This window comes from Sorex araneus, chromosome 1 (assembly GCF_027595985.1).
Source record: "Sorex araneus isolate mSorAra2 chromosome 1, mSorAra2.pri, whole genome shotgun sequence".
Taxonomy (NCBI): Eukaryota; Metazoa; Chordata; class Mammalia; order Eulipotyphla; family Soricidae; genus Sorex; species Sorex araneus.
The window spans coordinates 49,146,178-49,170,943 of NC_073302.1; the positions used below are offsets into that span (position 1 = coordinate 49,146,178).

Sequence of the window (24,766 nt, forward strand, 5' to 3'; positions counted from 1 at the left end):
AAGGTCTTAGTAGTGACTTTAAGCTTTGGCTGAAATTCAGATCACATGGGCTACCTTTAAAATTCCACTGCCTAGGCCCTTTTATGAGAGAGATTATTCAAATTGGTGGGGGTGAAGTCAAGCATTGGATGTTTTTTTTTTTTTTTCAAAACCAATTGCACTTTATTTTTCACAAACAAATTTTCTCCAAACCTGTTAAGAAAGGGTCATATTTTTTGTTGTTGATTTAAATTTTAAAGACATTATCTTTATACAGGTTTATTTCATAAATTATAAGTATTTTATTTTATTTTTTTTTCGTTCATAATTCATTCACATACTTTATTATTGCAAGCATAGCATTGGATGTTTTAACTGCTTTACTGACATGGTACAAGGAGCATGCTCTCTAAGGCCTGTTAGATCTAGGAAGTTGCAAGTTTTGAGATTCTGGTACAGTTAATCTCTTCTAAGTCCATATTTTCATCTGAAAAATAAGGGTAAACTGATCTATTTGTGATTCGAAATGCATGTGGGTAGAGCCTTATCAAAGTTTCAGAGCAGTGGTTCCCAAACTTATTTGATTCTTGAAAATCTACCTTTAAGTGAAGAAAGTGGCCCCCACTTGTATTTGCAGTGCTGCTGATGGTGGGAGTTGTATAGCCCTTTTTGGGAAACACTAGTTTAGAGCAACACCTCATCTACCCAAAGTTAAACTAATAATCACTGTTGTCTTTATAGTCCCATCAAACACTGTCGTTGTTTTCCAGATGCCTGTTTCTTTGTCACATTGACTGTTAAAATATTGCTTTAAGGCTAGAGTGATAGTGTCAAGGATAGGGCATTTGCCTGGCACCCAGACTATCTGGGTTCAATCCCTGACAGCACACGTTGTCTCTCAAGTCTGCCAAGACTGATCCCTGAGCAATGCTGGATGTAGCCCCCCAAAAAAACAAAAAAATTACATATTGTCTTCTCTCATATTCTAACTTACATTTCCAATTGAAATTTGTTTAAAGGTCTAAGTTTTGTGATGTTTTAATCTGTTTGCTTAAGTTTAAAAGCATACCTTTTGCTGCTTAAAATATATTACACATGAAAAGAAACTTCCAAAGAAAAATGGCTATGAAGCATCAAAATTCTTAGAATAGAAAAGTAAACTGGGGCATGTGGGTGTCCTTTAAAAATTACAATGGCTTAAATATTTTAATTTTTTTCATCCACTACTTATTGAAAGCACTGAATGTTTTTTTCTATTTTACTTTCTTCATACTTATGACATATTTTTTGCTTGAAAAGGCTCCTAATTCTATCTTGCCCCCATCCTGTAGCTTCCTGTAGTTTCAGGATGATTCTTTGAGGAATACATTCTGTATCCTGTGAGAGAGGGCAGGTCAACACCAGTTGAGAAGGATAATATTTTTCTATTTTTAAAAGATGAGCTTTTTTAGAGTTGTATATTTTTTGAGAGAAATTCTTTCTCTTTAGAATTTCCATTCTTGTGCTTCTGATATGTGAGTTATAGCCCTTTGCATCTTATAATTTTAATAAGGTTCCTCTATGTATATGTTTTTTTCAATTCTCTGCATGAAGTAAATATTTTAAGTATTTTCCTAAAATATAGGTTGTTTAAATGTGTTGTTTTTTTTATAATCTTGGTGATATAAGGTACTAGAGTTTTAATTTTTATTAAGTATCCCCTTGATTTTTCTGGTGTGTAAAAGAAGCATGTTTTAAAACTACATTTTGTCTGTTTCATTATTAGTGCACATGCTGTGGACTTTCATGGCAGTTCTGGAAGGTGACTTTTCAGTAACAGAGATAAATGCTTTGGTATAGACAAAAATATTTCTGAGGTCCTTGGAAAGATTTAGAAATCTCTTAAGTCAGCTACCTTGAGACAGTGTCCAAAATAGAGTGAAGCGCCAGTGAGGAGCAGCTAGACGAGGCTATTCTTCAGTAAATCAGTCTGCGTCCAGGAGAATCCTCCTCAGGCTTACCTCATCTGGTGACCTTCACAACAAAAGGTCTGTAATTCACTGTTTCTTTTCAGGGACTGCAATTAAGTGAAAAGATGATTTCCAGTGTCTTACCAAATCTGTAGAATTCCATAAACTAAAGAACAACTTTCCCCTTTATGTGACTTTTCTAGTTTTAATCTAGAATGTAATAAATGTAAATGTTATTTTTTACATTTATCTACATTACATTTACTTACATAGTAATATTCATCTATATTGTTTTTTGGACAGATCTGGCAGTGCTCGAGCTTATTCCTGGCTCTGTGCTCAGGGATTACTCCTGGTAATGCTTGTGGTCTCAGGGATCGAACCTGGGTTGGCCATGTGCAAAGCAAGAGCCGTACCCACTGTACTATTCGTTTGGCCCATGTTTCCACATATTTTCTTTTTAAAGAGGTGTAAGACGCAATGTAGAAAATCTGTTATTTATTTTTTTTCTGGTTTGTAAGAGCCACTGCAGTGATTTAGAAGATTGTAAATCCTTTTTAGCACTCACAGAAATTGGTCGAACTTAACATTTTATGATATTCTTAGGCTATTTCTGGGTGCACATGTGCCCACTGTGCTACTGAAAAATACTGCTTTGTGATTCTCTGATTATCCTCATGTATTTTAAATTCATATTTCTTGATAAACATTAGTCATAACAGTGCTGCTACCTCATGGTGGTTCTCTGCATTCTTCCCATCCTCTCTGTCACAGTTATTTCTTGATGTTTGTATTTCTCAGCCTAGTAGGATAACAAAGTGTATTTGGCTGGGAGGGGACTGAAAGGTTTGCCAACTCTGTTTTGCCAAGGAAAGGCATTTACAAAAATCTGACAGTCTCTATTATCACCATCATTTCCAGGATGCATAGACACCCAGAAATAGGCTGAACATAATTTTGAAGAGAAATTGAATACATTTCACTTTATGAAAAATGCACTACACTTTTCATTTTGTGCTAAACCAGAAAAGATTATTTCACAATATCTAGTGAAGTACTTGGCACTTAAGCCCAAGTCTGCTTATTTTCTCCACAGATATTAGATGTTCTTTATACAGTATTTATTGAGTTCTGATTTTTCCAAATTTCATGATTAAAAAGTCATAAGTGGGCAATACAGAATAATGGAAATTAAAAAGGCTCAAGGTTCCACCCCTACCCCTACCTAGTTCAATGACCCTGGACCAATCTCATGGACTTCAGTTCTTCATATGTAAAAAGGAGTGTTTGAGCCAGATAGCATTCAAGAATCTTAGAGATAATGGATCTATTTTGATTATTGTGTTCCTACATTTTGCGTGTGACTGCTTTTAAAGAATGAAATACCTTGAGGTATATTTTACCTCACTCCACTCCACTATCATGTTGCATGGAATGCATATCCCTCCAAAGACCATATTAAAGATATCCAAACATATTTCTTTCTTTGGTTCTCAGTTTAAGTGTCACTAGTTTAGAACTGGACTTCTTAAATATTTTCCACTTTTGACCCTTGTTTGCATTAGAAATTTTCTCAAACCCTGGTAAAATACATATATATAATTGACACAAAATAATTTACTTAAAATAAAATACTTAAAAAATTATTTTAAACTACCCCTATATTCAGTTTAATAAGCTAGACTCTAGAGAAGCATTTTCTGATTATTTTCTCCATTTTATTTTTCTAGAGCCTCTTTTATGAGTGGCACAGCATGCAATTGTAAGCAATGTTTTTATCCTTTTTGTTTAATTTCTCTCTTCAAGTTCCCTGACTTCCTGTCTTACGGATTCATAGTAGGCATTTATTGATGGTTGATACCCTGCCTACTTCATCGCCCATTAAGTATGGCAATGTATGCTTTTAGTCTCTCCTTTGAATCTTTCTACTCCCCCGTCCACCTCCCCCATCCTCTAGGTATGAGCTCTCCTTACACTCACTGTGCTTTATGTATGTTACATTCTTCGCAAGAGTGAGTTATCTTGGGTATACATTGTATGGAATACAGCACAGTTCCCTGCCTGTTACAGGATTTGCTTATTAGAATGAATGTGGATGTCTTTGTTCTGCAAATTGTTGATATTGGAGCACATCTCTTTCTTTCATTTTTTGTTGTTGTTGTTGTTTGGGCCACACCCTTTGATGCTGTGATGCTTAGGATACTCCTGACTTTGTGCTCAGCAATTAACCCAGATGTTACTTGGGAACTATACAGGACGCTAGGAATTAAACCTAGGTCAGCCATGTGCAAAGCATATGCCCTACCTGCTGTATTATCATAGAGCTCCCCCACCCCATCCTTTTTAAAAGTGTTTTTTTCAGTTGTGACTTAAGTGCCATTTAGATATACTTACTCAAAGGATTCCTTCTGCCTGTTATTTGGTACTGAACCTCCTTCCTAACTGGTACTCCGGGACTGTGGTGCCAGAGATCTTAGGTTGTCTACATGCAAGCAAGAGCATCAACTCTGTATTCTCTCTCTCTACCCCAGCCTATTTCTGTGTCTTTTGCTGAAGCCTTTGTTTTCACATAAAGAGATTTGTTTTGTTCTGATATCTTTGATAAGGGAAAAGATGAGGCTTGGAATATATAGTTTATATATGATAAGTTTGAGTTTAGACCAATACAGTGCACTTATTTCTATGTAACCATGAAAAATTAAAAAGCTAATTTAAAAGACCAGTATAATTACTGAGTTGAGCTAATGTCTCTTCTCTGATATTTATGCATTCTACAGTTTGACTTATACAAGGGCATAGTAAGTCGACAGAATGAAAAGTGATTACACATATATATATTTCAGTCAAATTGGAGTTATTTAATGCATGGGAAGACTTTTAACAAGTTTGTCTGTCTAGAAATTTAGCTTAAGGGGTTAATTACATTTAGTTGTCCAGGGTTGTATGTAAATATTCGTATTTAAGTAAAACATGAGAATTTTTATATCTGTATTTAAAGTTTTGTTTTAGTTTTGTTTTTTGGGTCACACCCAGTGATGCTCAGGGGGTTACTCCTGGCTTTGCACTCAGGAATTACTCCTGGCAGTGCTTGGGGGACCATATGGGATGCCGGGGATCGAACCCGGGTCGGCCTCATGCAAGGCAAACACCCTACCCTCTGTGCTATCGCTCCGGCCCCTGTATTTAAAGTTTTGTTGTTGTTTTTGACCACACTCAGTGATGCTAAGGGGTTTTTCCTGACTCTTCAGTCAATAATTACTCCTGGCGGTGCTTAGGGGAACATATAGATGCCTGGTATTGACTTGGGTTGGTCGCATACATGGCATGCACCTTAGTTGCTGTTTAGCTCTGGCTCCTAAGTTCTGTATTTTGTGACCACTATATTTTTATTAAATTTTGTACATTGCATTAGTAAACATAAAATGATAACAGGCTGGAGTGATAGCACAGCGGTAGGGCATTCGCCTTTCACCGGCCGACCCGTGATCGATTCCCCTGCCCCTCTGGGAGAGCCCGGCAAGCTACCCAGAGTCTCTCACCTGCACAACAGAGCCTGGCAAGCTACCCGTGGCGTATTCAATATGCCAAAAACAGTAACAATAAGTCTCTCAATGAGAGACATTACTGGTGCCCGCTTGAGCAAATCCATGAGCAATGGGGTGATAGTGACAGTGAAAATAACAAATTGCTATTTAATGCCAAATGTTGGTCTTTGTCCATTTATTTATTTAATTTTTTGTAGTCTAGCCCTGGAAATGAAATAAAATTAGCCTAGGTTATGGCTGAGGTTTTTCAGAATAGTATACTCACTGCACATTTAGGAACCTGGATCTCTTTGACAAACTATTAGATATTGGCCTGTAAGTTAATGAGAATTTTACAAAGAAAAATATGCTATGGATTTTGGGAGGGAAATAAATAGCATTAAGGTAATACTCTGTAACTTTAAAGATTTGTATTTGATGGAGAAGAATTTAATATGGCCTATAGTACCCTCTGTTTTAAACTCTTCTAGCTTTTTATTTGCAATAGTTAATGAGAAGAGGTAAAAACTATTGTTTTCTCTTACTCAGCCTGGCATTACTAAAACTTTAAAAGCTGAAAGACAATTTTCAGGAGATTCTTGAAGAAACCATTTTTATGCAGTGAGTGGAAGTTTCCCTTGCTCTTTGTTCAGACTTCTATTTCTAGAAAATTTTATTTTCCTAGAGAATTGGGAAGAATGCTGATTTAATTATCTCAGAATTTGAGTTAATTATAATTGCTCTGATATTGCCAAATGGACTAACTAGCAGTATTGCATAACTTAGAAAACTTAAACTTGTATTTACTTACGTGTAATAAAATAGCATCTTTGGGGCATGCCTAGAACCCTAAACATTTTATCACCTTCCTCCCAGTTCCCAATTATCCTGCTATAAGTCAGGCACATCTTTAAGTAAAGCTGTGCTCTCTATCCTTCCTACTTTTAAAGACTTTGTATAGGCCATGGTCTCACCTTTTCCCAGTATGTAAATTTGAAAGAGATTTTCACGAGAATCCGTGTGTAAGCTGAAGACACAGGAAAACTAAGACCTCTTCTTTACATTCCTCTCCCATCTTACTTCTTCGCTTCCAAGATGTAGCTTATAGTTTTTTTTTCACAAGGCAATCTTTAGATTTTTGTCTTTGAAATTTTATATTCAAGGACTTCTGACATATTTCCCCCTCCAAAAGGAAAGGCGATTCTTAAAGCTTTGTTATTATTTTTTTTAATTATGAGGTTCCCCTGTAGTGCTTGGGGCCTAGTCCTTGCAGAACTCTGATAAGGTGTGCAGGCCTGATGCTTAATTGCTCAGAGTGGACAAACATTGCTGGATGCTACCAAGACCAAACCTGGAAGTGCTGTGGGTAGAGGCATGGAGGCTGCTGGACATCATATTCAGGTCCTTAAACTAGTATTGTATTTACTTTGCCCCTTTGAGTTTTATCCCTGATTTGGATAACTTAGTCTTTTATGGCCAAAATGGCTTTTGGTTTAGTTCCAGTCCAGAGTAATCTAACTTGCCCAAGTGGATGCTTATAGTAGGAATGTATGACTGTCATATTAGCAGAACAGTCCCCTGTCCCTCTCATCCCGTTGCTCATCAGTTTGCTCGAGCGGGCACCAGTAACGTGTCCAATGTGAGACTTGCTGTTACTGTTTTTGGCATATTGAATACGTGATGGGTAGCTTGCCAGGCTCTGCCATGGGGGAGCAGAACAGTAACAAAATTACCCCTTTTCTTTTGTGTCATTCTTACTCTTATTCATTGGCATATTTCATAGAGGATTAGGTCTAAACTTAAAGATTCTGAGTTTTGCATGAGCATAATATGTCAAAAGTAGTTAAGATTGAATTCACTGCTACTTCAGCTAGCATTACATAGACCTCTATGCTACATCTAGTGTGAAGTGTTCTAGCATTTCACGTTAGGGACATTTGTTTCTATCCCCTGTCCATATGCCAACCTTCTCTACCACCATGTAGAACAGCTTTCTCTTGGTGGAACCAGCAAGGGAGCAGTGCTGGTACTGGGAGAATTGCAGACAACATGACCTCTGTAGTCAAATTCTCTCTCCCTCTTGCTTCTCTCTCCTTCTTCCGCCCCACACCCGATTAAAAAAAATTTTTTTTTAATAAATGAAAAATGGGGCTGGAGTGATAGGATAGCGGGTAGGCATTTGCCTTGCATGAGGTTGATCCAGGTTTGATTCCTCCACCCCTCTCAGAGATCCTGGCAAGCTACCAAGAGTATCTCACCTACAAGGCAGAGCCTGGCAATCTCCCTGTGGCATATTCAATATGCAAAAAGCAGTAACAACAAGTTTCACAGTGGAGACGTTACTGGTGCCCGCTTGAGCAAATCGATGAGCAACAGGATGACAGTGACAGTGACAATAAATGAGAAACATATGAAAAGGTAATGTTTGAACTGTTGAACTCTAGGGTTTAAAAAAGAGTTTCAGACTACTAACTCTACTCTCTAGCTTTCATTTGGGATTGTTCTGGATATCTGTAGAAGCATTGTCACATACTGCTTCCTTTCCTTTCTGTTGGCTTCTTTCAGGATGCACACACATGCTCATATATGGTTAGCGATGCCTTGTGTGTGGGGGAAGGAGGGGGCACTTTTCTTTATCTTCTCGGCTTTATCTATTATTTCAAACGAGTCTATTGTATTCCCTCACTTCTCAGACCCTAACTATGGTCGTTGGACTTTGCTGTTCACGTTTATTTGAATGCATAATACTGGAATTAGGATGACTTTTGATTCCCTTCCTTCACTATATCCGGTGTCCTTTCCTCTCCCTGGCCTTTCTTCCTGCTAATTGGAGCTGCTGTTCAGCCTTGTTTACCAAGCATGAAGTTCAAGTGGCTACTTGATTGATCTTCTCTATTAGCCATATTTAATAGGGATTTTATTTTATTTTTTGTCTTTTGTTTATTTGGGTGTTACATCCTGCAGTGCTCAGGTATTACTCTGTGTTTAGTACTTGGGGGACTGCTGCACTGGGGAGCAAACCCAGGACTTCACATGCAAAGCATGAGTTCCAGCCTTTAAGCTACTTCCTTGATCTAATGTCATTGCTTTTGTGTAGCCAACCTTCATGGATAAATAAGAGGATTTCTTTGTATTTTTGTTCATATCTCAGTAGATGAGATCAACTATCTTTAGTTTTAGTACGTCAGAATGTGGGCTGTTTCCAGTTAGAATAGAAGTTGGGAGATTTCCACTATGTTTTGGCCAGTGACACATAGTCATTGTCTTTTCTTGGTCTGGTGCCAGTGAAATTTTGCCTCCAGTGCAGTAGAAATTTTCTTTAGTCTTAACTTACTGTCCCCTCTTCTACCTCATTGATTGCCCTTCTCAAAATAGAGCCTGAAACAGTTCCTGAACCTCTAACCTCCAGATCTTTGTTGAGACTTCTGATTTTAACTGATGTAAGGGCTAGAAAGGCATGCTCAGTTGGGCTTAGGTTATAGAAAATTATAAATGAGTTTACTTCCCTAATAGCGGTCACTTTCAAACAGAGATTGGCAGTCAAAATCAAGTCAAGGATGTTTTTAAAATTTGTCTGAAAAAGAATATGCTTTAGCAAATCTTCATTTTTTTTACGGAAAAAGGATAAACTCTGATGTGGCCGTGCCCTCAGAATAGCTTGAGGATCCCTTTTTCCCCCTTTGAACCTGGGTTAGGAGCTGCAGAGAGATGCAGTGGGTAAGGTGCTTGCCTTCCCTGCAGTTGACCGAGGTTCTCAGCACCCTGAACCTTCTGGGAGTTACCCCCGGAGTGAAGAGATGGGCTCAACCCTGAGCACTGCCAGATGTTGCCCAAAAACAAAAACAAAAGTATCCTGAGATTAAATTAGTAGATGGTACTGAAAATTGTTTTCCTTTTAGACTGTTTAAGAGAGGTTGCGGTCACAGCTGCTCTACGCTGGCATATTGCCTATTACCTACTAGTAGGTCACAGTAGGTACTTCTTTAATGTTTTGTCAAGGGTAAAGTCCTGGGTATTTACTGCCAAGAAATTTTTTGGAGTATAGTGAGGGTTATTTTGTTTTTTTAAAGAAGTTGGCTGTTTATTCTTTTTTTAAAAAAAATTAAAGTCACAACATTGTTCATGATAGGATTTCAGTCATATAATGTTCTAGCACCTGTTCCTTCACCAGTGTACGTTTCCCACCACCAGTGTCCTTAGTTTCTCTCCTCCCCCCTCCCCTCCATTGCTTTCCTCCACCCCTCTCTTTGGCAGGTTGGCTGTTATGTGGGATAAAAGTATAGTAGAAAATGAGTACCAAAAATTTCTTAGCAAGTCTTAAAAAAAAAAAAAAAACCCTGGTGTGTGCTGGGGGGTGGGGGTGGATTTCTGTCTTATAATGAGGCAGAAATTCAGTTTAAACAGTAGAGACTGTGCACTCGGTACTGTTACTCTTTAGCATTTTAAACATTAGGGGAGAAATGTTTTGTTTCTGCCCCAGTACATGTCTAAGCTTAGATGTTTAAGTTAGATCTGGCAGTTTCTATAGCAGCAACGACTCTGCACTTTTTTCTTTTTCTTGGATAGTACAACACTTAGCATAGGTCATCCAGATAGATTACTCTTCTATTTTTGGCTGTGAGTTCTTAAAGACTGCCTTTGGAGCCTTTGACTTCTCTGGGTGATAGGTATGTTCAGAGGAAGTTCCTGTAGAGACAAGAAAGCTTTCTCTTTCTGCCCTCCTTCTGGAGATTTACACTGCTTTAACAAAGGTTTGAAGCTAGAAATTAAAATAAAATAAATCAAGGCACCTGAACTAGGTGTTCAGAGTTTGGGGTCAAGGTTAGTTCAATTTGAAGCTTCAGTTTATATGAATTAGTAGGTATACATGGAAAGGACTATGTTTGTGTGTCGGTGGTGGCACATGACTGCTTATTGTAAACTTACCTTCTTCTTTATTCCCAATCTGAGGTGACTTTTCCAGGTTCCTCCTTGTATATACTGTTGTAATGGAACGTTTTCCACTTGGCAGGGCATATAAAACACATGAGAAATACTGTTCTCTCTCCCCCCACCCCCATCACCTTGAATTGCACTTAACAGCATTGAGGCTCTATGTTTCTGTTTATATTATTGCTAAAATACAAAAATGACTGTGTGGACTTAAAGGAGGAACATTGAAGAGTGGAGTAGCTAGTCCAGCCTAGCAGTTATCAGAATCCGCCCTGTAGGCAGCATTTTTCCTTCTTGTGTACTGGCAATGTTTCTGTTACAAGGATGGAAAGGCAGCTAGTTTGTTGCAGCTAGAGAAAGAAGTGTAGCATAGGATAGCCAGAATGTGGGAAGAGCCATTGGGCATTGCTTAGAATAGTGTTTGCAGTGTTGGTGGACATGTTCATGGAGCAGTTAGGTATAAACCTGGTCAGATCAATGCTGCTTCTCACCAACACTTGGAAAGATATAGGCACATACATAAATATTTTTTAAACAGAAATATCTGGGGCTAAGAAAGGCCATACTGGTCTTTTATATTAGTAATTTACTCCCTCCGGCCATCTCTGCTTCTCTCACGGTCATTTTTTTTTTTAAGCATTAACTCAATGCATTTTTTAGACAGGCAGTTAACCAGAAATTTTCTAGTGTTTCTCAAACTCGCCTCATTCTAGTCGGGAGTTCTAGGACTAAAAGTAAGTAACTCCTGTCTTGAATGCCAGTTCTTGCTCCCACATTTCATCCATTTACCTCTTTGAAATATACTAAATAACTTGGAGTTTAAATATCGAAAGACATTGCTATTAAACTTAGTGGTTTTTTTGTTTTTGTTTTTTCCTGACTGGGATATAGCTCTTAGAGGTTACATTTGGGGAGGAAGAGGAAGATGCGGACTAAAGAAACTCGGGTATCTGTTAGTGTAATTCTTGTTTTCTAAGGAGCTTCATATTAAATAACTTAGTTATTTAATATGAAGTTATTTAATAGTTATTTAATTTCCATATTAAATAACTCATTTTCCATATTAACTCATAATCATATTTCTAAATCTAAAGTCTTCTGGGACTCATAGTACCTTAAAATTAACCAAAAACTAAAATATATTTTATTGATGTATACTAGTGGGATGATGTGCATTTCAAAGGGAAGATGACCTTCTGTATTGATCAAACTCTATGTATACTTATACTCTTAGAGTCTGAAAGTAGAGTCCATCATTAATATCTACAATACAATGATACATTCTAAAATTATAAATGCTTGAAGCTAAATAAACCTATTTACAGTTTCTCTGACTTTGAATGGAAATATTTGTAACCACTTAATATTAAGGAAATACACACTGATTTATGTATATTGGTTTGTTATCTATAAATCCTGCTGAATGACAGTGAAGAATAAAATGTTAGCCTTAGAGGGCAGCTGGAGTATTCTCTCTCTTTCTAATACTTGTGAGTTAAAAATGGTATTTATAACTGTAAATTTTTCTTGTCTTTTATATTTCCTTTAAGACTAGACATACTTTGTTATGGATCTTGAATATGACAGTATTTTAGTGTCTGAATCCTATAGAGGAACAGTGTTTTTAACCTACTTACTGAAAACACACCACTACTGGGATTAATTTGAGGATTTCCAATCAGCCTTTCACAATTTGTTCTACCCTGAGGGGGTTCTGGTTAACTGTGACTTTTGTTGAAGAATGTGAAGTTAATCCAATTTCTAGGTTGATTACTGTGTTGACTGTCTTAATTTAGCAGTTCAGATTTATCTTTCTATACCAAATGAAAACTCGCCTTAAAACTGTGGGAGTATTTTATTTTATTCTTACTATACTCATATCTCTTTTCTAGGTCTATAACAAAATAATAGTATGGAAATTAATTAGGCCCACTGAGGTTGAAATGAAAGAATGAGGTTGGAATGATTCATAAATAGAAGGTAGTGTATTCCAGCCTATAACTCAGATTGAGTTAACCTATGTCTTTGCTATGGGGGTGTATTAATGGCCCCGTTGACAAATAAAGATTTTGTCTTCTCAACTATTTTGTTTTTAAACTTTTTTTTTTGGGAACTTGTGATTTTGAATTCTGACACTCTTAAGAGGATTTTCATAGGTTACCAATTTCTGACATACTGCACTCCATTGAGTAGCTACTATTCTTTCCTTGTAATTGACAGTTTATTGAATCATCTATAAAGAATCCATATATAAAATGAATAATAATATTTACAAGTTCCTATTTTCACATGTTGGAATTCCTTCAGGAGGTTTTCTTTTGTGTGTGTGTGTGTGTGTGTTTGCTTTTGTAAAGCAGCTTTGTCTAGAAGATATTCCAGTGCTTTTTATTTTTTTTTCATCTTGTATTTTTAGTGCTTGGAATTTAAATAAATGAATTGGTGATTTGTTTGAATGTGTGGGCTGGAGCGATAGCACAGTGGGTAGGGCATTCGCCTTGCACGCGGCCGACCCGGGTTCGATTCCTCCGTCCCTCTCGGAGAGCCTGGCATGCTACTGAGAGTATCCCACTTGCACTGCAGAGCCTGGCAAGCTACCCGTGTTGTATTTGATTTGCCAAAAACTCACAATGGAGACGTTACTGGTGCCTATTCGAGCAAATCGATGAGCAATGACATGACAGTAACAATGACAGTGACAGGAGTTAGAACATAAACCCATTTTTCAAGTAATGAATTTAAGAAGTTTGTTGAAGTAGTTAAAGCTGTATATTAGTAACATGTTTCCTTTTGAGTTTATCCTCTGATAGCACCTAGGTTAGAGTGACTGTTACTCCTAGACCTTGGTTATTGCGGTGGTCTCTTAAATGGTCTTCCTGTTTCCAGAGTTGTGGAGTACATTAACCACACGTGATTTATTTTCATGCTATCCAGATGCAATTCTTTTGCTGATTTTTTTTTAGGTGGGCTCTGATGGGCATTAGAACAAACTTGGTACTTTGACATGTTGGCTGTCTGAAGCCAGAGGAGTCTGGGGAAAGGGTTCCTTTTGAAACAGGAAGATCACTTTCATCTGTTTCCTTCCGCTTCACTGAAACAGACATAACACTTCCATTTGAAAGCTCTCCTCTTCCTCGTAGGAGGAAATCCTTCTTACTGAACAAACCAACCCATGAAACTGTCTTTATCTTCTTAGTTGTTTCTTCATTTACTTACTCTGAGGTAGAGCACCTTTATCTTGTGAAATTATCATAAACGTACCATTTCTTTGTCAAACTCATTAAACGGTAGCTTTGTGTAAGTTGCCTGCTTTGTACACATATTTCTGGGTGGAGGGTGCCTCCCAAGCTGGCTCAGGAGGCCCAGTGTTATCCCCTCCTGGTTATTCTTTATTACCCAGGCTGGCAGTTCATTGCAAGGTCCTGAGGATATAGTAGACGAGGGTGCTGCAGTGCTGGGGATTATGGAGTTCATTCACCCTGTGGTGCTGAGCAGCCTCCAACACTACACTGTGGCTCTCCAGGGACCAAATAGAGCTTGGTACTATCCTTTTATTTTCATTTTTCATTCTCTTTCTGGCCCCTTGTACCACTTCATTATCTTGTGAAGATGCCCAATTTCATGTGAAGCTACAGTGATATTTCTAAGCTTTTCTCCTATTAATTTTTACTGTTTAGCTTTTCAAAGCTAGCCAGGGACCCTCAGAGTTTCTTTTCCTACCATTACACCAACAAGACTCTCATGTGGTCTTGCTTTGGAACCTCCCACTTAATGTACAGCTTTGTCCTAGCTGGTTTGTCTGGAATATTCCTCTTATACAAGAATATCCTGGGGTATGTTTGTTTACTATTTCACCTATAATAAATTACCATAAACTAGCTCTGACTCAAAAGAACACCTTTCAGAAGTTAGAGTTCTGACAGTTAGAGTGCCCTAAAGTGAGCCTCACGTGTCTCAGATCCTAGGTGTTGGCCAGGCTGCAGTCCTCTGGGGCTCTAGTGCAGAATCTGTTTCCTTGACTTTTCCAGTTTCTGTAGTCTGTCAACATTCCCTTTACTTAGGTCTCCTCCTTTCTTCAAAATCAATGATGGTGGAATGTGCACATTACATTGACAGACTCTTTAGTTTTACTCTTTTAACAATAAAAGTCATAGGCTCACGTGGGTAATCCAGAATCATTTAGTCTCAACAGTTTATTGGCAATTTATAATCCCATTTATAATTTTAAATTGCCTTATACGTAGTACCGTGTTCAGATGTCAGGATTAGGGCGTGGATATGTAGGGCAGTAGGTATTCTACTTAGTAACTAACTCATTTCTCCTTGGTTTCACCAGTTAATGAAGCTTACTGTTGAATAATGGAAGCTATGTATCTACGCATTCCTAACCTTTTTAATTGTGCCCTGAATTTTCTTATTTCTACAGCACCATTTATTTCCAAAGTTACATTTTACTTCTTATCTATGTTTATCCTTGGTCTGCTGTATGTCCCATCCAAGACAAGTATACGCTCAGAATATTTATTTGTTGCTTGTATCTCAGGACCTAGAACAGTTTAGTCCATGTTAGTTGGAAATAACTTATGAATGAATGGATGAATGAACAGTCTATGTTAACTAAAGCATGTCTTTATCACCAGCTTTTTACTGTCTTCTTGCGCACATGGATGCCAGAAATAGACCTAGAGTGAAGAGAAGAATTTAGAACTCTTAAGCTCACTAACTTCATAACCTCACGTTTTTAATTCTACCAGTTTTACAACTGCAAAATCTCAGGAAGAATGGAGAAGGAAACACTGTTGTTTGTAGGAGCCATTGAAGGGCGAAGAGACAGAAATATTTGTTTCTGTTGTCAAGAATATTTCTCTTTGTGACTTCTGTTGTTGCATGACCTGTCTGTAGCAGCCTTTGGACCTTTGCTGGCCTCAAGGCTAGCCCTGAGCTGGGCTATGCTGCAGAGTCTTTAGAACGGAGTAGCTACAGTGCTGTGGAGTGAGGGTTGACAGAGATTGGGTTTTTGAATTGAGGAAATGCATGAAGTTGAAAAGCACTATTTTAGAAGCAACAATGCAGAGAAAAGAGGTTTAAAAAAATTAATGGCTCTTTGTAGCTTACACATTAGCCTGTCATTTTAGTACTCCAATAACAGTTATTGCTACAAATTTAGTAATGCTGCAAAGTATCCAGGAACTGCCATTTTAGTGATTTGAATGGGGCCCATAAAACTTTCTTTATGAATGGTGTATGCTAGATAGATGACCTCTTATTTGCTTGCCCAAGTTTTATGTAAGATCTCAGTACTCCCTTCACAGATTATTTTGAGTGTTTTAACTTTTTGACCAATGTTCCAGAAAGGTGTAAGATGCTTTGGCCAAGGTTGCAGTCTTTATTTTGATAGGTGGTGTTTGTAGGCTTTAGAGGCAAGCGGCTTCTGTTCACCTCTGTGACTTAGAATTTCGAGACTAGGCTTGATGTGGGTTGAGGACGAGTTTACACTACACTTAACTCTTTTCTGACATTTTGCTACTTCAGGTATTTGAGAACCCTCTAGCTGCAGTGTAGTATCTAGACTAAAGTCCTTCTTATTCAGAAGGTAGTTTTGTCACTATCTTTTGAATGAATACTGTCTTCCCCTAGCCACACATTCGTTTTTAGAAATTACACCTTTTAATGTTTGCTTGGACCGGAGCGATAGCACAGTGGGTAGGGCATTTGCCTTGCATGCGCCCAATGTTGGTTTGATTCTTCCGTCCCTCTCGGAGAGCCCGGCAAGCTACTGAGAGTATCCCGCCCACATGGCAGAGCCTGGCAAGCTACCCATGGCATATTTGATATGCCAAAAACAGTAATAACAAGTCTCACAATGGAGATGTTACTGGTGCCTGTTTGAGCAAATCGATGAACAGTGGCATGACAGTGCTACAGTGCTACAGTGCTTACTTAAATCTTCAGGTTACCAAATGAGAAGTCTGTCCCCCCCACCCCTTCTTCCCAGCCCCACCTGCATATGAGCACAGTTTACCTTTGCTTCTGCTTATTTTTCCCCCTAAAGGTTAGCTTCAGATTACAAACTCTACCTCTTTATAACTTTGACAGAGGTTTGTCAGGGATTTAGAATGTATCTGTACCATGCTGTCGAGTTCATCTGTACCATGTCGTCGAGCTTTTTTTTTTTTTTTTTTTAGTGTCAAGCTGGACATGTTAGGCTCTTGAAATAAAAATACACAACTGATCACACAAAATAATTTTTTAATTTAAGTGCATGAGGATAGCTTGTGGAGTACACACAAAATTGAAAATTTCCTTTTAAAAATTAATTTTTGCAATACTTAGATATACTTAGGTGGGATAGGAAAAATCCTGCATGCATTAAAGATAAATGAATGCCCTTTCTTGTTGCAGTTTTAAAAAGGAAATTTTCTTGTGCTTGCACTCATTTTTAGATACTTATTAATAGTTCTAAGATGGAGATATGGGGTAGATAGGGAACCTTTCAGGCTGATGCAATTGTATGTTAAAATTCTAGAAGAATGTATAGCTTTGACTGTACTGTGACTGAATTAGAAAATATGGTTCAGATTTGTCGGTGCTTGAATAAGTAGGGTGGTGAAACAATTTGTTACTGTTTATACTGAATTGTTTCCACTTAAGTTTATAAGAAGCAGGGGCTTACTGAGTATTGAAAAGGTTGTCTGAAGATAGTGTTAATGTGGATCAGAGTGAGGAGGAGATTTTGGGAGGTTGTAATTTAGTGATCTAGATAAACAGTGAAAACCAGGTCTGGATGGTGGCTGTTGTGGGAAAAAGGCTGGTACAGTCAGATGAATTTCATCAAGGGTTAATTCTTGTTATGACACTAACCTTACAGAGGTATGGTTTCCGTGCCAGGTGCATTATAAGTCTTACAAATGGGTTCCCCTGCATTTTTGGTTTTGTACTTAATGAGCACTCTCAGAATATACTTAAACTGGTTTAGTAGTTCATCTTGTGTGGTAGCTGTCTACAAACATTTGAAAATTGGAAAGATGATCTTTGTTTTTAGAATTTTATTTTTAGGAAGTTTGGAAGACATGGACTTTTTCTTTTTACATGTCACCAGAAAACTGCTTGTCTCAGTTGTGACAAATCAGGTAGTAGCAATGACTTCCTAAGATACTGTCTTAATTAACAACTTTATTAATTATAGAGGATCATGTAAATGATAAGGAAAGACAAGTCTGGAAATAAACTGAGAAAATGTAGAGGCCCATCCTATCCTTAGGAATCTCCATATGTTCTTCAAAAGATCATCTTATCTCTTGAAGTCCAGGGAAAGTTTTGACTATTACAGCTCTATGTAAAAGTTCATTTTTATAAATTATTTACATGTGAGAAAAAACAATTGATCTCTAAATTGAGATGAATATACATTTAAATAGTTCTTAGGCCTTAAAATTTATGGTTCTGTATAGTTGAAATATGGTCCTTTTTCCTTCTAAAGAGTTTAGAGCCAATGGAATCTATAAATAGTGCACAGTCCTGTTGTCTGGTAGATTGAGTAGAGCAGAATCTCCTGTCCTTAAGTGAAGGGGAAGTAGCTCTACATTTTTAGTAACTGAATTGTTGGCCAGCATAAAGGTAAGGGCCTTGTGAGCAACTTATTTTTAACTTCCATAAAGGTATGTGTCTGCCTCAAGCAGAGAAACTGTCTGGGGTGCTTAAAATGTAAAAGTGCGGCAGAATCATTTTCTGTATACATTCTTTCCTAGCTAGTTGGTGCAATAAAGTGATTGTTTGAATCCCCAGGGGCTTTTTGAAGAGGGGTGTCGATAGATTAGTTCATTATTGCCTGCCTCCTATATATGGAACTGAGTCCATTAAATTTAATCTATCAAATCATGTAGTGAAAATATTGAACTTCTGAGGGTTTTTAGGACACAGATAAACTGGGTTTATCCTGTTGGGTGTGTTCTTCTTACCTGTTGTTCCCATTTAGTCTAATCACAATTAGATTTTTGTCAAGATAACTTTTGGGTATTAAAATCACTTTACTTTTTTACAGATTCAGATCAACTATCAGGTTTCTTGTTTAAATGAAGAACTTATACTCAGATGGAATTATCTGGTTATAGTGGGAGAAGGGAAGAAGAATTAAGCATGTTCATGGCATCCTGTAAAGAGTATGTTAAACCTTTTTGATAGATGCCAGAAAATGGAATCCATACATTAATGCCATCACTCACATCTAAAGTTTAAATCAAAAGAAAAGACTTTTATAAGTACACAAAAGATGCTTACAGCCTTTTTTTGTTAATAATTATTTTCAAGTTTAAAAATTTTTGTTGACCATTTAAGGCACTGCATATATGGCTGAGTGTAAACTTTGGCTTTTGCCAATATCAGCTCTGTTTATTATTCAGGCAGTGGTAATAAGTGGTAAATGGGCCATTTAACTGTATTGGAGGCCTCATAGCAGCACTAATTTCAAATCGTGCTGGGTTTACAATTTACATATTAAAAAATGTTCACTTGACTTGTTCAGGGACAAAGCTGACATTCTATATAAGCAATCCTCCAAACAATCCTATTTATTGGTCCAATTATTTCAATTGAAAGATGCTGGTTTACTGCCTCTTAGTATATGTGAACAATTCTCAGTGAAACTGTTAGAGATCAGTTTGACTATAGTGGCAGAATAGCCTCATAGGGTTTCAATTCACTTTTAATTTTAAGTCCCAGAATTAAGGAACATTTCTAGTATAAGGTAACAGAGTGGGCAAATACAACTTCTCTGAATGCTCTCTGATATTTTCAGGAAAGTATACTTTTATGCAAAGTATGAACTTGTGAATTGCTTGATTGCCTTCTCTCACTATTAAATTTCATTCACATTTCCTCCCTTCTCCCACATTCTTAATAGACAGGACAGCATGCAGAGTTTTGCTTTATTTTATTATTACTTTTTTTTTTTTTGAGATGTGATTTAAAGTAGTTCTTTAGGATAGATGCCAAGGTAACTAGCTTATACTGTTTTAAAATCAGGCTCTTAATTAAAAATGCTTAATTTGTGCAAGAAAACTACATGTTAAAATGAATTTGGAAAGATTAGATTGGAATTGCCTCAAATTCAATTAAGCCACACTGCATGGACGTGCTGGGAATATCAATACAATCACTGTAAATTTTGTACAAACTGATTTGTTGCATTATCTTGCTCATCTAACATACGATACTTTTTGTGTCCATATTGCAGACGGCAACTCCAAACTAACATGGCAGTCAGACTGTGTGATGTGGCTTCTCTGCTTAGAAGTGGTTCGTGGGCAGCAGAGCCTTGGACTGGGGTCTGTGGGATTTTTATTAAATTCTGTAGGCTACCTTTTTTAGCATGTTGCAGGAGTGCTGAGGCCATACCAAACACTTGAACTTTTAATTTGGCAAACCAATTATTCTTCCATTTAGCCTCATGAGGTATGGCCATCATTAGGACATAAAGCACATTGCAATTTTAACGCTAGTGGTATATTAGCATCAGAACCATGCTTTTGTTTGTAATTTTTTATAACTTAAATTAGGATTTAGTGCAGTCTCAAAGAAAAGAGTGACACGCTTTTTTTTTGAAAAAAACAAAAGTTTTGGTATGGTCTGAATATTAAGTTTCCATAATTCTTTGCATTCTGTTTGCTATGTATTTTTTTGGTTACTAAATTTTGATGTTATTTACATTTCTTGATGCTCCAAAAAATTGTTGGAATTTTAAATCTGGCTGAAAATTATTTGCCCAGTAACTGTTGAAAGAGTTTGCATTCTGTGAACAGTTGTGTTGAGCCTATCAATGGAATATGCATTATTTGTAAAATATAGCACATTAGTATCATTTTATTCTGAGCAGATGGTCCTATGGCTGAGAGATGCTGTAATTTTCAGCACACACAGCCTACTGCAGCTGTTCACTTGAATGTTGGCTTAGGAACTCATTCTTGCCACCTGAACATGAAAATAAATGTGCAATTAAGTGAGGAGTGTTTGTTGTCCTTGCTAAATTCTGCTAATTTCAGTCAATGAACATTTTATATTTCAAATGTCGTCCCAATGAGCTTTAGTCCAAATCTTTTATATTTGGGGCCTATAAAACTTCAACACATACCCTAACTTTTGAGCAGCAGTTTGGCTTAATTAGCCTTTGACTATTGTCATCTCGCTGCTCATTATCTTCCTAATTCCTGGGCAAAGGTTAATTCGACAAGAATCTTGCTGTGGACAGAGTGACCAACAGCTAATGTTCTGCAAACTGTAACGGTTATGCCTTATTAGAGATCTGAAATCATTTTTCTCAGTTCCAGATAAATTTGTTAATTGTAATATTAAATGCATATTTCGAGTTTCAGATTTTTTCATAATTTTTGAAAGTTTTTTTTTCTTAACCCCCTTGAGTATATCCCGAGAACATTTACCTAAGAGAGGTAGCTTGTAGAATAAATACTGATTTGTTTAAAAGTAAATGGAATCTTGGAGGGGGTTAAAAGTTGTCAACATTTCATAGGAGTCTGGGTTTTGTCTCCTGGTTTTTTTGTTGTTGTTGTTGTTTTAAATCATGTTAGTGTAGATGCTTCAGGCTGACCACTCTCAATCTGGCTAATAGACCAATCACATTCTGTCCCATGCTGTCACCTTTATGAATATCTCTTGGCAGCAGAAATTTCTTTCAGTACACTTATCCACCGTGGGCCTTTTTAATTTTCTTAGGCAAGATGCTTTATAAAAGACTTTTTTCCCTCTTGCAACATTCTTTCCATCTGGTTTGTTTTTAAAAATCTTAATTTTACCTCAGTTCTTTACTTTTTATATGTTAAAACTTCCCTAAGCCTAGTATCCCATCAATTCAGAATTGTCAGTTTTGAGATTTGGTTCTTTGTAATGATGAGAGATGTATTGGATGAAATCGGAAGGATAATCCTTAAGTGGTGCTTTGATTTTTGGGCTTTCCCACAATATTTGCTGTTCAAAATAATAACTGTTTATGAAAGATGGTATTAGAAAATTTGGGGCTGTGGTTTGTGACTTTCTTGATCACAGAGCATTGCAGTATTGATTTTTAGGAAACTAAACCCAAATTTGCTTAAATAACGTGATTTTTAGGGTAGTCTAACAGTTTGAGACTCTTTTCCCCAACTATGTATTCTGAATTTAGAGGCTTATGTGCTCAAATGAAATCTTGCTCTGGTCTGTTTGCAAAAGTTCTTATATTTATATTTTTGTTTGGATGGACTGGATAGAGTATTTTTTCCTTAAAATTTGAATCAGGATCAAATACCATATTGAATTATTTGGGGATTTTATTTTGATGGTGTGTATCAGTTGCTTTGTTGGTGATTTTCATTTGCCAAGGCTGACAAGAATGGCTTATTAGAATCTACAAGGTACACAGTGTACTACTAGCTTCTTTTCCAACTTACCTATGAAATCTTTTTATTCCCTAACATACAATCTGATAATTTTCTTCTTTCCAATGGTCGAAGTATAAGATACTGTCAATTCAAACCATTTTCAATATGTAACCAAAACAGTACATGTTGACAATTTATATTTTTAAAAGTACTCTTGCTCCTTGATTTGAAATTAATGGATGTTTGTCAGTTTTAGAATATTGAACATCTTAGATTAACTGAAAATCTCTTTAGAGTTAGGTTTTCTATCTGTTTTTGTTTGTTTGCTTTTGGTAGCATGTTAAGCACTTTTATTTTCTAGTTAAATTTTCAGTTGGGGTTTAATTCTGTGCCTTTTGGTACTAAATTTGCTCATTTGTGGACATCTCAGGTGAGTAGGGTGTGAGCAGACCCAAAATACAATGTTTAAAATTTAAATTGTATATACATGCATGTATGGAAAATATCTATAAAAGTGTAATTGTTATCTTAAACTGAAGAATTTAAAATGAAGTAAAAAAAATTAGTGTTGGCATTGTACTTCTTATTGAAGCTTTATTGTAATTTCAGCAGAAATTTCACTAGTCTTGTGTTTAATGACAAGTGTTTAAATTATTGGATAGAATATAATAGTTTATGAAATATGAATTCTGACATTTCTTATTTTCTCTGTTTTTAGCAGGTAATTGCTGCCATGGAAACACAACTGTCTAATGGGCCAACTTGCAATAACACAGCCAATGGTCCAACCACCATAAACAACAACTGCTCATCACCAGTTGACTCTGGAAACACAGAAGATAGCAAGACCAACTTAATAGTCAATTACCTTCCTCAGAACATGACACAGGAAGAACTAAAGAGTCTTTTTGGAAGCATTGGTGAGATAGAGTCCTGTAAGCTTGTAAGAGACAAAATCACAGGTACGCAGTTTTATATAGGTTGCTGATATTTCAGTGGTTATACTTAAATTGTAAGAAAATTGGTTTGCCACTAGTAAATTATTTAATCCACTAGTTTTACACATATATATATTTCTTACTACCTAAGTTGTTTGAAGGTAATTTTTTGTTTTGATGTATAAAATATTTTTTATGGACAACATATATGTTATTGGATACTCTGAACTGTATAATAAAATGTTTGAAAATGTTTCAAATATGTGTTTATTTCAGGGATATCAAGTGTCATGTTAAATCTAGTTTTTAGTTGCCTATGCTTATTATATGACTTTTACTTAAACAATTTAATATAAGAAATATTCTGAGTTTTGAAGAGGGGGAAAAAACTGACAATGCCCTTTTCCTATCTCTCTGTAGTTCTCTATGCACACAATACATGTGACAGGATAAATGGTCATAGTCACATAGTTAGTGAGCGTTGCAATATCTTAAGTTTCATTAACAAGGGAAGGGAAAAGTGGTTTGGGTTTGTGACATTCTTGTTCAAAGAGCATACAACTGAATTTTGAGTATGAGTTATTTTCACTGCTTAAGAAAGGACAGGTTTTTAAGTCAGTTGGAAGACCACATATCGAATATGTGGGAGTCCGTGATTAATTGCTGATAACATACATATCCCCTCCAAGTCCTGCAGGTGTATTCTCTAAAAGAAAGATAAGAATAGAAGAATGGCAAGTTGGGCTTTAATGATGATATGTTTTGCATACTAGATAGTGGAAAACTCTCATGAGTTCGTTAGCGTTAAGTAAATTTTTACAGCAAGTCAAACTTAATTTGGGATTTATAGAAAGGTTAATGCTTCCTGCAGGAACTGTTTTCAAGTACTAAAATTTATAAAGTGTAGACAAAACTCTGTTGTGTTTTTATGTTAGTATTTAATTTGAATGATGGCATTTATTAAAAGTGGTTTTATTAAATGGTTCATAATGAGAAATACAAAACTACATGTTGAATGTGGGTTAAAGATACTGTGGGCTAAAGCTACAGTAAAGTAGCTGTGCAGAACCAGGACTAGTAGTAGTCATGTGGCCTTGGACAAGTAAATTCTTTGTTCCAGATTTTCCTTGGTGAAATGAGGTGGCATGTCATAGGGAAGGGATCACACTTGATCAATATTTTTTTCCTTTATCTGACTTTTACCTGTTTTTTCTCAAGAAAACAGGACTATTCTCTTTAAGGTGAGTGGAGTCTTAGATCTATCACTTGGTGTGAGCCCTAACATCATTGGCCTCTTACTTCATTTAGCTACAGATTCAGGTTTATAGACCTTGAAACAAAACCTGGTTGTTACCAATCCATAGTGAATATTTACATTGTAATATTTTTTACTGGAGCAATAGCACAGCGGGTAGGGCGTTTTCCTTGCGCCAGACTGGCTGAGGTTCGATTCCTCCTCCCCTCTTGGAGAGCCCGACAAGCTACCAAGAGTATCTCACCCGCACGGCAGAGCCTGGCAAGCTACCCGTGGCATATTCGAAATGCTAAAAACAGTAACAAGTCTCACAATGGAGACATTACTGGTGCCTGCTTGAGCCACTCGATGAGCAACGGTGATACAGTAATATAGTGAATTTTTTTACTTATATGTTCATAATGATATTAGGGAGATTTTTCTTTTGTTTTGGAATAATGATGAAAGGATGAATTTTTTGCTTTGTTTTTGGTTTTTGGGCCACAGCTGGCAATGCTCAGGACTTGCTCCTAACTCTGTGCTCAGAAATCAGTTCTCGTGTGCTGTGGGAGACCAGATGGGGTGCCAGGGATTGAACTCCATTGAAGCCCCATGTTGGCTGCATGCAAGGCAAATGCCCTACCCACTGTACCATCTCTACAGCCTACAAATGGATGAAGATTTTCCAGTTTTTTTTTCTAAAATCAGTGTCACTAGCAATTGTGAAATTTATAAAGAAAGAGTTTTTGAGGGACTGGAGCGATAGTACAGCGGGTAGGGCATTTGCCTTGCACACAGCCAACCCAGGTTTGATTCCCAGCATCTCATATATTCCCCCGAGCACTGC

The 24,766-nt window shown here is 36.8% G+C and overlaps 1 protein-coding gene across 20 annotated transcripts in view; it reads left to right on the forward strand.

Annotated features, from left to right (window-relative positions):
- The window catches only part of ELAVL2 (ELAV like RNA binding protein 2), a 176,546-nt gene that overhangs the window by 68,180 nt on the left and 83,600 nt on the right, over positions 1-24,766 (forward strand). For 8 of the 20 annotated variants that reach the window (XM_055137380.1, XM_055137355.1, XM_055137372.1 and 5 more), the window contains exons 2-3: positions 19,614-19,704; positions 22,466-22,709. In XM_055137380.1, coding sequence (XP_054993355.1) covers positions 19,633-19,704; positions 22,466-22,709 — 316 coding nt within the window. In that variant the 5' untranslated portion in view covers positions 19,614-19,632. The remainder of the gene's footprint in view (positions 1-19,613; positions 19,705-22,465; positions 22,710-24,766) is intronic. The other 12 variants (XM_055137408.1, XM_055137416.1, XM_055137431.1 and 9 more) reach the window with 3 other exon arrangements.